Genomic DNA, 12,519 nt, shown 5'->3' with positions numbered 1-12,519 from the left:
TCATTCATTTATTCAAGATATCTTTACTGAGCACCTAAGATATGAATACCCTAGACTAGATGCTGAAGTCACATAAAACTGTGAACAAAACAGATGGTCCAGGAAATTACAATATATTGTGGCAAGCGTCAGCACAGGGAAAGCGCCTAATGTACCTGGTGTGGTTCAGTGGGTCAGATCTATACCTGCGGTGTAATAGCAGAGCTACAGAATAATAATAAAAAAAAAAAAAAACAGAATACAACACAGTTAGTCCCACCTTTTCTCACTAGACTCTCAAGGTTTGTATATACTCCTGTTTTAGGATAATGAACAGTAAGGGAGAGGAATAAAAGTAGCTAAACAGTAATTTAATGATTGTTGTTATGTGTCAGTCTTCCCATGGACTCTCATTGGGTTCCCTGAGGCGATCATTGAGAACGTGGTGTGTTTCAGGTGTATGAGGTCGTCCCGTGCCACAGTGACTGCACCCAGTACATATGGGTCACAGAGCCATGGAGCATCTGCAAGGTGACTTTTGTGAACATGCGGGAGAATTGTGGAGAGGGCGTGCAAACCCGAAAGGTGAGGTAAGGACACAACTTAATTACATAGAGAAGCAAATGCACAACCATCTCCCAACTTCAAAAGTGCCGACATGAGCGTTCACTCCTCCCCAGTGCCTGGAACAAAGTTGTTACTGGTTTTGTTTTTAAGAATCTGTGTTCTTGGAAAAGTCTAAGGGGATCTTCTTCAAGCAGTAGCTTATGATATTCTGGCCTTCCTTGGTGTCTCTATGAGTCGAGATCTACTAGACAGCAATGGTTTTTGTTGTTGTTGATGATGATAATGATTTGGGAAGTTTTCTTTCAAGATACGCTTGAGGGGAAGGAGCAGCACATTGAATGTCAGCTGAACTAATGCAGATTTTCAGCCACGATCATTTCTTCTTTCCTTATAGGCCAAATATATTTCTAACAGCATTTTAATGGTTACCTATTATAAATGCCTGCTCCTTTATATCAAACTGACTAATTCTTAATACTTTCACCCCCTCCAGGAAATCTTTCCGGAAACCTCAGGCTGGCTGGTGACTCTTGTTTATTCTTATATAGCTGCACTGTTCAACATATGACTATTTCAAATTAAATTTAAACTAATTAAAATCAAATAAAATTAAAGTTGCATTTCCTCAATCACACGAGCCATATTTCAGGTGCTCAAAAGTCACATGTGACTAGGAGCTATTCCTTGGACAGTACAGGTGTAGAATATTTCCATCATCACAGAGCATTTTCTGTTACTGCATGTGATTATATCATGCCCTATATGCCTCTCATGGAAACGCTGGTGGCATAGTGGTTAAGAGTTTGGCTGCTAACCTCAAGTTTGGCAGTTCGAATCCACGAGGGTCTCCTTGGAAACTTTACAGGGCAGTTCTACTCTGTCCTACAGGGTCGCTATGAGTCAAAATCGACTCCATGGCAACACGTTTTTATATAGCTCTTACTGGGTTGAAAAGATCAATTTACATGGATGTCATCTTCACTGTGTTTCCGTAAACAGGGACTCTGTGATATTCATAGGAATTCCCTTATACCTAACACAAATTTGACACTCATTAAATTTGCCATACAGCATCTGCCATATGATTCTCACAGGGTTCTAGACCCAGTGAAACAAGGGCATGAGGTTTTATTATCTTGATTTTATAGATCAGATTCAGAAGTACTAAATGGCTTACCAAAGATACAAACTTAGCAAAGTGGCCAAGTTAGCATTTAAAATCAAGTCTCCTGTCATTCTTTGTATTGTAACAGTTTCTTCTAACCCTGTTCAGTGGCACACAGTAAAGATAGAGACATAAAAACATCCAGAACTTGATAACCTATGTTGTGAAGAAGCTCATTCTTACCCATAACCTAACTTTCCTTTCATGTTTCACTTTAAGATTCATATTTCTTAATCTGTTTCAGTAGAAAAGATGGATGAATTAACCTGTGTCATAAAACCTTCGCACATACATCTCTGAGTAACTTTGTTTCCAGAAGAAATAATTCGTTTCTTTACAAAAAAAAAAAAAAAAGTGAAAAAGACAGAAATTCTGTTTCCCACCATTCTCCTTCAAAGTTAAGATTTTTTTCTTCAAGAATTTAAAAATATCTTCCTTATATTAAGAATTTGTTCAAGTTGGTTTTGTGTTAGTGAAAGAAATTACAATGAAAGGACTACTGTTTTTCAGCTTTCCCTTTTTAGTTCTTCAACTGTATATATGTTGCTGTTTTTTTTTTAATCTTTGTCAGTAGATAGTCTCAACATTTCCAAAAAAGTAACTCTTCAGATGAGCTTACTTTTCCAGTAAATATCAGCAATGCAAATAGAGAAAAAAGAAGGGCAGTATTGACTGTGATTTCTAATCATGTAGTTATATTCCTGTTTGTGTAGTGATTGAGTAGTACACCTCCCTAACTTTATCCTCTGCTAATTAAGGTCAAAATGGCCTGCTTGGATGCAAACACTGGATAACATTCAGTACAGATAAATCTATAAGACAGCAAGTTTCAATTTCTCCAGCTTCATTCTTCTTCTTTTAGGCTGGTATGGTATACCAAGGTTGGATAGTGGAAGTGGTCTGCCCTGGTAGGAAGGGGTATCTTATCACTAGCATTATTTAGAATTGGCAGCACATGGTGATAATTAAAAAAAAAAAAGGGGGAGAGAGAGAGAGGATTTAATTGGTTTTATTGTTGCTTTTGAATTCTCTGCAGAAAATGTACCCCCTTATTGCTAGACCTCTGGTGGAACTCTGGTCCCATCCTTTGCCCGTCCACAACTTACTTGGTCCTCTACCATGTATTTCTAATGCAGTTCAATTTTCCCACAGCATAATTCTCTCTCCTATGAAAAGAAGAAAGGCCAAGAATTTGAAAAAAAAAAAAAATGACTTTAAAAGTCCCTTCCCCTGGGCTTGGAACTTGATCGAAACATGTATTCTAGGATGATAGAAATATCATTAATATAAAATAAAACCAATAAATAATTTGAATGTTCAACGATAAGGGTTTTTTTTTTTAGTAAACTGTGACGCATTCAAGGAATGGAATTCCAATGTACTCATTAAAATTATATCTTAAAGGAATAGATGTTCCTGATGTATAGTTGATTTTTTTCTCTTGGTACAAATAGTGAAAGTTTCCTCCTTTTTATTAAATGAACATATATGTTTATAAGAGTCTCTTAAGAGTGGATAATAGTCTATTAAGAGTTGGTATCTCTCAGTGATGGAGTTATGAAAATTTTATGATTTCTTCTGATTTTTCTAAAATGAATATATTACCTGTATAATAATTTTTAAAAAGGTTGAGAAAACCCTTTGTAAATAAAGCTCCATACATTTTATGTACATAACTTCTTAATACAGCATTGGACATATTTTCTTAACTCTGGATCAATAAATAATTTTGCAAGTTAAACCTAGTACATTGTGTCAGTATCTAACATGAATGCAATCTCACCTTAGCCGCAAATTAAACTTTTGAGCACTGAACTAACCCATGTCTGTTCATGTCCTCTCTAAGCCGCCATCCAAAGAACATTTTTTGAAATGCTGTTGAAGGTAGAACCTTTTGTCGAGAATCTAAAATTCTGCCTAAGACATTTATAATTCAATTTTTCTTTCAAGAATAAAACCGTAGGCATATTCACCTCTGTATTTTTTATGATTACTTTATATATATATATTTATCCAATATGCAAAAAGATGCAGAGGTGGATTTGTTCTTTTTCAGGCTACAAATTATGACATGACCAACAGCACAGTTTTCCAGTCTTTGAATTTATCCCATAGGAAAATGACATTTGCCTTAAATTTGGCAGCACTGTACAGAAAGCTGATTCTGTAGAGCAGATTTGTAAAGACGCAATGTCCCTACCGAGTATAAATTCGTGAGTAAGGTTGGGAGTCTAGGTAAAATTGGTAAGGTAAGTCAGCTGACAGTTTAAAACATTGCAGTGGGTTTGAGTGGCTTAGGAGTTCAATCTTTCCTTTTCATCTCCCACAATGCAGTTCTCTTCCCAAACTCATTAATTTGATTGACCTTCTCTGAGTTATAGATGACGGATAAAGTTTTTCTCCTCTACTAGAAAAGTGGCTGGAGAGATTATTAACTATGCTAGAAATGAAGGCAGGTACTAGTCACATTTATTAGATTCCCAAGAGATAAGTAAAGAGCCCTTCACAACTGTTTATAATAGAATAAAATTGAATACAGTGTTTGAGTTTGTTCTCTTAAAAAGAAAAAATAATAATATAAAAAGTGTCAAGGTATAGGATGATCCTGTCCAAGAAAAAATTACACTGGCCAATGTTAAAACAGGCAGGGTTGACTTTATTTAAAAGGGATTATTGCAAAAAGGCGCCGGGGCAAGGGTGACTATTCCAAAGTTGCAGTAGGAGAGAAGGACCAGAGCTAAGTCTGATTTGACTCAAGCCTGAAGCAGAGGCTGAGGGGAAAAAAAAAAAAAAACCCACCAGCCACCATCTAGCTGATTCCAACTCATGGTGATCCCATGTGTGTCAGAGTAGAACTGTGCTCCGTAGGGTTTTTGATGGCTGGTTTTTCAGAAGTAGATCTCCAGGCCTTTTTTCTAAGGCAGCTCTGGGTGAACTTGAGCCTACAACCTTTAAGTTGGGTTGTTAAAAGCTGGGATGGGCTATAGGAAAAGCAATGAAGAAATTCTTTTAAGAGAGGTTGATCACTGGAATGGGAGTTTAAGATTAGGACCATTTGGCTTGAAATATTTCTTTTGTTGTGATAAAGTAGCCTAGATCCTGGGAGATTGGGGGAGAGGAAGATCCTTAAGGGATTCCCTGGTTAGGTGCCTGTTGTTGTGTGCCATCCAGTTAATTCGAACTCACAGTAACCCTATGTGATAGAGTAGAACTTCCCCATATTGGTTTCCTAGGCAGTAATCTTTATGGAGACAGAACACCAAGTCTTTTCTCCCGAGAAACGGCTGGTGGGTTCCCTTTCAGTTAGCAGCCGGCCACTTAACCATTGCACTAGTAGGGCTCCTTGGTTAGGTGCCTGGAGATTGCAAAGTCTGCCAGAGAGAGGAAGGTCAGGGATGTATTTATAAGCAGGAGACCATTAATCCATCTTGGTTAATTCTTTGCAGTAAACCATTTCTCAGGACCCAAAGAGTGAGAGGGTTTCTTTAGCCATTGCTGCTCTCCAGAATGATAGAGCTAGGGTAAAATTTAGTTTTCTCAATTCAAACATTCACACTTAGAGAATTAGTGCTCTTACTATTGTAATCATCTTTTTACTTCCAACTTTTTTTTTTTAAGGCTATAAAAATTAGCAACAGATGACAAGATTAAATTACCTTTAAAATGAAAAAACTAATAAATGCCTCCAGTTACATTTGGAAACACTCATTGAAATCTCTCACTAGTTTTCTGCTGTGCATGGACCAACTCTGCCTCATCTACAGAATCCACCATTTTCTTGGAAAGAAAAAAAAATGCATTGTATTCCAAAATTGCTACCCTCTATGAAGCTCTTTGGAACACTCTTCATTATTTTCCCCATCATAAACCAAAAAAAAGAAAAAAAAAAATCGGATCTGTTGCTGTCAAGTCAATTCTGACTCATAGAGACCCTATAGGACAGAGTAGAACTGCCCCATAGGGCTTCCAAGGAGCGGCTGGTGAATTCAAACTGCCGAGCTTTTGGTTAGAAGCCAAACGCTTAAACCACTGAGCCCCCAGGGCTCCTCCACATTATAGATGAGTGTAAGTGACCTTCTCCTTCCAGAGGAAGCTCATCTGACACTCATTGCATACACACACACAGTGGTTATTATTTTTAAAAAGCACGACCATGCATGCAAGCGTAAATATTTAAATTGTGCTGAAGCGTTACAAGTATTTATGGGAAGCTAGAGATCCTTATAAATCTTCATTTTTTGGAGAATTTTGATTTATTAAATGCAAAGCTTCCTGCCCTCCAAACCCATGATAGCATCTTAAGGGAAACCACCTATTCTATAGATTGGTGATTGTTCTAACTGTCCTCGTGGCTTCACTGACATGTGTGTTTTCTTCTAGGTGTATGCAGAACACAGCAGATGGCCCTTCTGATCACGTAGAGGATTACCTCTGTGACCCCGAAGAGATGCCTCTTGGCTCTAGAGAGTGCAAACTGCCATGCCCCGAGGACTGTGTGATATCCGAATGGGGTCCATGGACCCGATGTGCTTTGGTGAGATGATTAACTCTTTTATTAATATGGGGTTTGCTTAATTCTTTAGCACTAACTCTTTAAAGATATTATAAAGAAAATAAGAAAATCCAATGTAAAGTCTGTTCGTGTGCTTTATTTACCAAAGCCAGGTGTGTAACCTTGGCCATTTCATTTTAAGACTGTGCCATCTAAAGTCAGCATTATCCGCCTCACACTAGAACAGCTTGACGTCTTGCAAGCTTTAAGTTCCTTCTCCACCATCCTCCTATCACAGCTCAAAATGCCTTCAGTGTGGCCTATCAATGCACAGCATGTCAAAAACTGCAGTGGAGATAATGGGAAAAAAAAGAATGGATCGCTAGTAAAGGCAGTTTAATGGTATCAGATTATTGCCATCCCTTGCTGCTTGCCCAATCCATTTTATTTAAATGGTAGGAATAATCTTTCACACAGTGGGGGCACGGCAGCATGAGTATTGACACTAAAATGAGAGATCCCAGGCAAGGCACAGAGTAGAAGGAAGAAAGCAGTGCATCAGTGAATCTCTCGTGCGCACTGACCCTGTGTCTCTTTGGACTTGGGAAGCCAGCTGAGTTTAAAATCGCACAAAGCTTTTGGATTTCAAACGCCAGCAGGGACTCTTCCACAGAACTCTGGGAAGAGAGTCATTTGAAACAGGACTGGCTGCTGAGGGAGGAAATGTGGCTTACCCTTGGGCACCTTTGTAAAGTTGTACATTTCCGAACAGCATCAAAGGCGTGGGGAAAAGACATTTAATGTGGAACCAATTTGCTCAAGTACAACAAAGGAGAGTTTTTAAAAAGAGTTTTTGGTGCATGTTTTTCAAGGAGAAATTAATTTTCCATCTCGTTGTTAACACTTTTGAAAATGCTGATTGGTAGCCAAGTGAGACAGCAGGAGCAAAACAAGGCTGGCAGTGGACCTGGGTACAGGTTAAATTGCAATAAAGAATAAACTGTTTCGGTGGAGAGGAGTATGCTGTCTCATTAGGGTGAGAGCAGCTACAAGTACATAGCAAGGTGTATATAAATTTTTATATGAGAGACTGACTTGATTTGTAAACTTTCACTTAAAGTACATTAAAAAAAAAGAATAAACTGTTTTACAAGGTTTGCAAATGATTTTCTATTCTAATCCCATGGCATCAGATTTGAAGTTACCCCAGATAGGTAAGCTGCGTTCTACAGTCTCTGAACATGTTTATGATTTTAAGATTCTTATTGCCACACATTGTGTTGCAAAGATATTCCATTTTTATGAAGCAGAGAGATATTGAACTAGGGCCCTTTCTTAAAAGGAGCTCTAATAACCAGAACCACTGAGCTGCAACTTTGCCCATTTGGTTTCTATTATAAATGACCAAAGGTGATCATCTTTACAAGAATAACTGAGGCTTCACATGTAAAAAAGAGAGTTGGTAAATCATGCTGTGTGTTCCTATTTAACTAGTTAAATAGCTGTGCCTCTTGGTTTGGACTTCATATTTTACCTTTTATTCATCTTGTTCCCTCACTCGAGCCTTTATTAAATCAGGCATGGGGAATGGGGCAGAAGGGTCTCTTGCCCCTGGGCACAAGTCCAGGGGGGTGCCAGATGAGGCACAAAGGTACATGGTGCCACAGATATGAAAGGCACCTGACTAAGGCAGCTGAACAAGAGTTGGGGAGGTGTTTCTGCTGACAGTCACTGCTGTCAATATCTATTCATCTTGAAATTGGGGGGGTGGGGTTTGCAACCTAGATATTGCCCCTGGTCCTCATTGCTCTCTACTTCGGCCCTGCATTCAGCATTGGTTAAGCATTTTTATCTACCAGGGACTGTGTTAGATGCAGAGAATACACAGGTATACAGGACATAATTCTTCTCTCAGTATACTCACACTCCAGACGGGGGACAAGGCCTTTATATAATTCACATTCTGTAGGGCAATAAGTGTTAATCTAGGAGCCCTGGTGGCGTAATGGCTAAGTGCTCAGCCACTAAGTGAAAGGTCAATGGTTTGAACCCACCAGCTGCTCCACGGGAGGAAGATGTGGCAGTCTGCTTCCATAAAGACTACAGCCTAGGAAACCCTATGGGGCACTTCTACTCTGTCCTTTGGGTTGCTATGAGTCAGAATCAACTGAATGGCAATGGGAACCGTTTTTCTGGCGGTGTGACCAAAATACAATGGGAACAGAGAAGAAAGCAATTATTTCAGACCTTGAAAATTCAAAGGAAACTTGTCCCTGGCTGCCTCTTGTCCTTAGAAACCAAATGTTTTCAGAACAAGACTGTGCCAGTAGGATAGTGGCATGTCAGGCTTTGTAGGTGCTAAATTGCCTTTATGTACATGTGTATGTATGCACTGGGATAACAAAGGTTACTAACAGCCAGATGGTTATTTAAAGTTACCTTTAAATCAGTTTTATTTCAGGCCTAAGAGATTATACTCTAAAATATGTTATAGATTTATAATAATTTTTGTATTAGCATTCTACAATAATATATATGACCATACGCGTGTGTGTTTGTGTGATGTGATGTATGTGTATCTGATACATGGAATCATGGAATCTTATAGCTAGACGGGACATCGGTATCTCATTCAACACCTTCATTAACAGATTTTAAAAAAACTAGGGTGCGAGGTTACCTGACTTGTTCAGGCTAGCCCAGATGTTCTAATTCCTGCTTCAGTGCTCTACCTAATATACCGGCTGCTGTGTGTTTGAGTATTCACCTTTCTGAGGAATTGTATTATTCTTTGAAAGCCTTGCAATCAAAGCAGTTTCCGGCAGAGGTCAGCTGATCCCGTCAGACAACCTGTTGAGGAAGGAAAACCCTGCCCTGATGCTGTTGAGAAGGAGCCCTGTAACCTGAACAAAAACTGCTACCACTACGATTACAATGTAACAGGTACGAGCGTCACCGTCTGATCAGGGAGTTAAAGGCCAAATCCCCCGTTTGACAGCTCTGAAGCCCTCAGTCAGCATTGTTCATCTCCCTCTAGACAGAACTGTGTGTCTGTTGGGCATGCTGCTTGCTCTTCTAGAAATAATTATTTATTAAGTGATGGAATTATGTATCTGTTTTAATTTTTATTAAATATCAAGATACATAGAATGATAACCTCACATAGACATTAGCCCTTAAATTAGGTTGTGATTATTCTACGTGATCCTATTTAAGACATTCTTCCACTTTGGGAAAGCACAAGCAGATGAAATATCTTTTCCACAGTTATCAGATTTATTGAAAGATACGTGTCCTTTTACAGAAGATGTTTAAGCACTGTAATAGATGGGGCAGCAATTCTTGATACGTCAACAGTCTATTAACATGATTAGTCTGATCTAACAATGTTAGCAGTCTTGAACTAGCCTTAGTGTATGTGAAGAAGAAATAAATATTTCAATGGTATAAAAGGTGCAGATGACAAAGGATAAATGAGTGCTTTTCAAAAAAAAAAAAAAAAGCCTTAAAATTTGATTTTTTTTCCTCTAAGCCTCATCTAAATTTGATTTTTTTTTTCCTCTAAACCTCATCTAGTACCAGCAAAATATGAATATTCTAGGAAAGAAAAGATTTCATTAGTTCTTATGACTTGGGCAACACAGAAGCTTACTCTGAAAATTTTTCCAACTAACTTTCGCACTGAAGTAAACTAAAAGAATTGCACAGTGACACACAACTGCCAGATTGGCTTTTTGTTCCTTTTGGTTTTTCTCTTCAATTTCCTTTGATGACACAAAGGAAAGCACAGTTCCCTGAGACATTCTCTGTCACCCTGGAAAGAGAGATGACAAAATTATTTTGCAGAACACATACAATGAAGGAATTAAATAAACGTGGCAAAAGCAATTTTGAGGAGAATAAGTACACATCTAAAAGCATTCTAAAATTAGACTATAAATGAAACACGTAGTGTTTTATTTGAATATAGCTACATGGTTAAAATACCATTCATTGAAATTATCATTATTTTGTAAAATCATAAATCCTGCTTTTATTAGGAAAAAAGTTTTTTAAATGACATTTGATCTGCAAGTCAAAGCTGTTTTTACAATATCACCAAATTGCTATCAAAATGGTCAAGTAGACATCTGCCTTCAAGAATAATCCCTGAAGCTACGTGCAACTCCAGCAATTCCATTTGACTCTTGATATGTTCAAAGCTGGGACCCATATGCTCTGCATGTGGGATGATTGATCATGAGGCTTAGGAAGCAGTTGTGAATTAAATATGGGATTCAGGTCATCAGAGTTTCATATGAAATCTGTTTCATACATAGCCTTCTGTTCTGATGGGCTCCCTTCGTTTCAGACTGGAGTACATGTCAGCTAAGTGAAAAGGCAGTTTGTGGAAACGGCATTAAAACGAGGATGTTAGACTGTGTTCGGAGTGATGGCAAGTCAGTTGACCTGAAATATTGTGAAGAGGTGGGTGGAAACTGTGTTATATCTTTGCGAGTAAATTCTTCCCTAATAATTTCAATTTCTGCTGAGCCAAGTGACCTGTGCTCCATGCAGCCCATTGCCAGCAGATGTTTTTCTGCACTATTCACAGGCTGTTAAGTACTCTCTTGAAAAAGAGACGGTGTCCAACACTACTGATTCTACACATAATTTCCTGTGTTTTGTTCTGCTTGGAGTCCAAAGGTATGCTAATTAGCCCATTCTGAAAGAAATGCTTGGGGAACAATAAGTAATCAAGGTGAATAAAGGCAATAAATCTTAATCCGACTACTCATCATCTTTTTGTAATTTGATGTGCATTTCGTGTAGTGCCTGGGACACCTGCCAAGACCCATCATTTATTCTCTCTGTTGTTAAGCATTGATCACATGTGGTTTGGTAGCAGATTTTGATATTAGGATCTAATACCCAGCTGTGAGATTCTAAGTACTCAGATTTGGATAAGAGCTTGAAATTCAGACAAAGGCATGGAGTCTTCCATTTTTAAGTACAGAGAATTACAACCGTGAATTTACAGAATCTACCAATTTACAAAAGAAAATGTCATCATTTCTAGATATGACCTTATAAAATGTGAGGAAACATAGTTGTTGGCCTCATGAAGCTACACTTCATATCGTAATTAACTTGTCTGATTTTCATACCAAAAGAGTAGTCACATTGCTGGCAGGTTTTGGGCTCACTAAGAGTCTGTGGTCCAGTGGGTTAAATAGGAACCAAGATAAGCAGGAGCCTTGAAGGATCTGGAATAGACTGAGAGTTTATAACCTCACTGAGGCTCAGTAGACACAGCGACCATGACTTCTGTCTAGATGTCCTGGAAGTTATTATAAACCTGAAGTAGATTGTTCCAATTCCAATTTCCGAAGGGAAAACTCAGAATGGAAATATTTTAATCCATTTGTTATCTTTGTCATAGGGACCTAATTTAACTTGCTTGCGTCTCTGTCTATGGAAGCAGAGCTCCTAGATGTGCTGAAATAGTTGAGTTAATAGTGCTTCCTACTATCATCTTAGATTTCACTAATTAGAAATTTCACACCTGAATCATTTTTGTTTTGAAACTAGTAACACTGAACTGATGAGACCATCATAAAAATACTAGTACTAATGGAGATTATTATAGTAATATACTGCCCAGAGGGCTTTTTGTGATTCTCATTATTTAATACATCCTTTTTTTTTTTTTTTGCAAATATATACTTAAATACCCTCCTGGGCGAAAAGGAGATATAAGGCAAATGGCTCTAAGAACTTTTTGAAAACTGAACCCAAATCATGCAAGAACAGTTTTAAACTATTTCATTTAACTACAGATAAATGTATAATTAGCATCCTTAATTTTTTAAATGAAATATGAGTAAAAACTTGCAAAGTCAATAATTTTAATCATATGGGAGCCTGGGTACGTTTACTTTTATGTACAAATATTATAATACATAAATACTGAGGTAACAATTAGAGATTCAAATCATAACATTGTAGCGAACATTGTCTTCAGGAAGAACTGTGCTACTGTCTGCAGGAACTGGATCGAACAGCTCATATCCCATTTTATATATCTAATGGATGCAGTAGGATTTAACGACAGCTCTGAGAAACACTGGACTATCTTTTTAAATAAAGGATTGACTCATACCCATTAATACATGTGCAAAATCCTGGCTTGGTGCAACAGCAGTAGCTCACTCTTGCTGCTTCTCTAATGGCCAAAAAGAAAGATGGCATTAGTACCCAACAAAGAGGAAAATTAGAGTTAAACCCACCTAGCATTTATATAGTATTCTTTTCTTTGTTGTTTTCCAAATATCTA

At 37.9% G+C, this 12,519-nt stretch overlaps 1 protein-coding gene across 1 annotated transcript in view; it reads left to right on the top strand.

The window, feature by feature from the left end:
• The window catches only part of THSD7A (thrombospondin type 1 domain containing 7A), a 487,115-nt gene that overhangs the window by 445,572 nt on the left and 29,024 nt on the right, over window positions 1–12,519 (top strand). Inside the window, exons 16-19 of the mRNA XM_049894144.1 lie at window positions 436–569; window positions 6,092–6,245; window positions 9,002–9,146; window positions 10,555–10,670. Coding sequence (XP_049750101.1) covers window positions 436–569; window positions 6,092–6,245; window positions 9,002–9,146; window positions 10,555–10,670 — 549 coding nt within the window. The remainder of the gene's footprint in view (window positions 1–435; window positions 570–6,091; window positions 6,246–9,001; window positions 9,147–10,554; window positions 10,671–12,519) is intronic.

This window comes from Elephas maximus, chromosome 8, assembly GCF_024166365.1.
Source record: "Elephas maximus indicus isolate mEleMax1 chromosome 8, mEleMax1 primary haplotype, whole genome shotgun sequence".
NCBI lineage: Eukaryota > Metazoa > Chordata > Mammalia > Proboscidea > Elephantidae > Elephas > Elephas maximus.
This window is presented reverse-complemented; position numbering and strand designations above follow the sequence as displayed.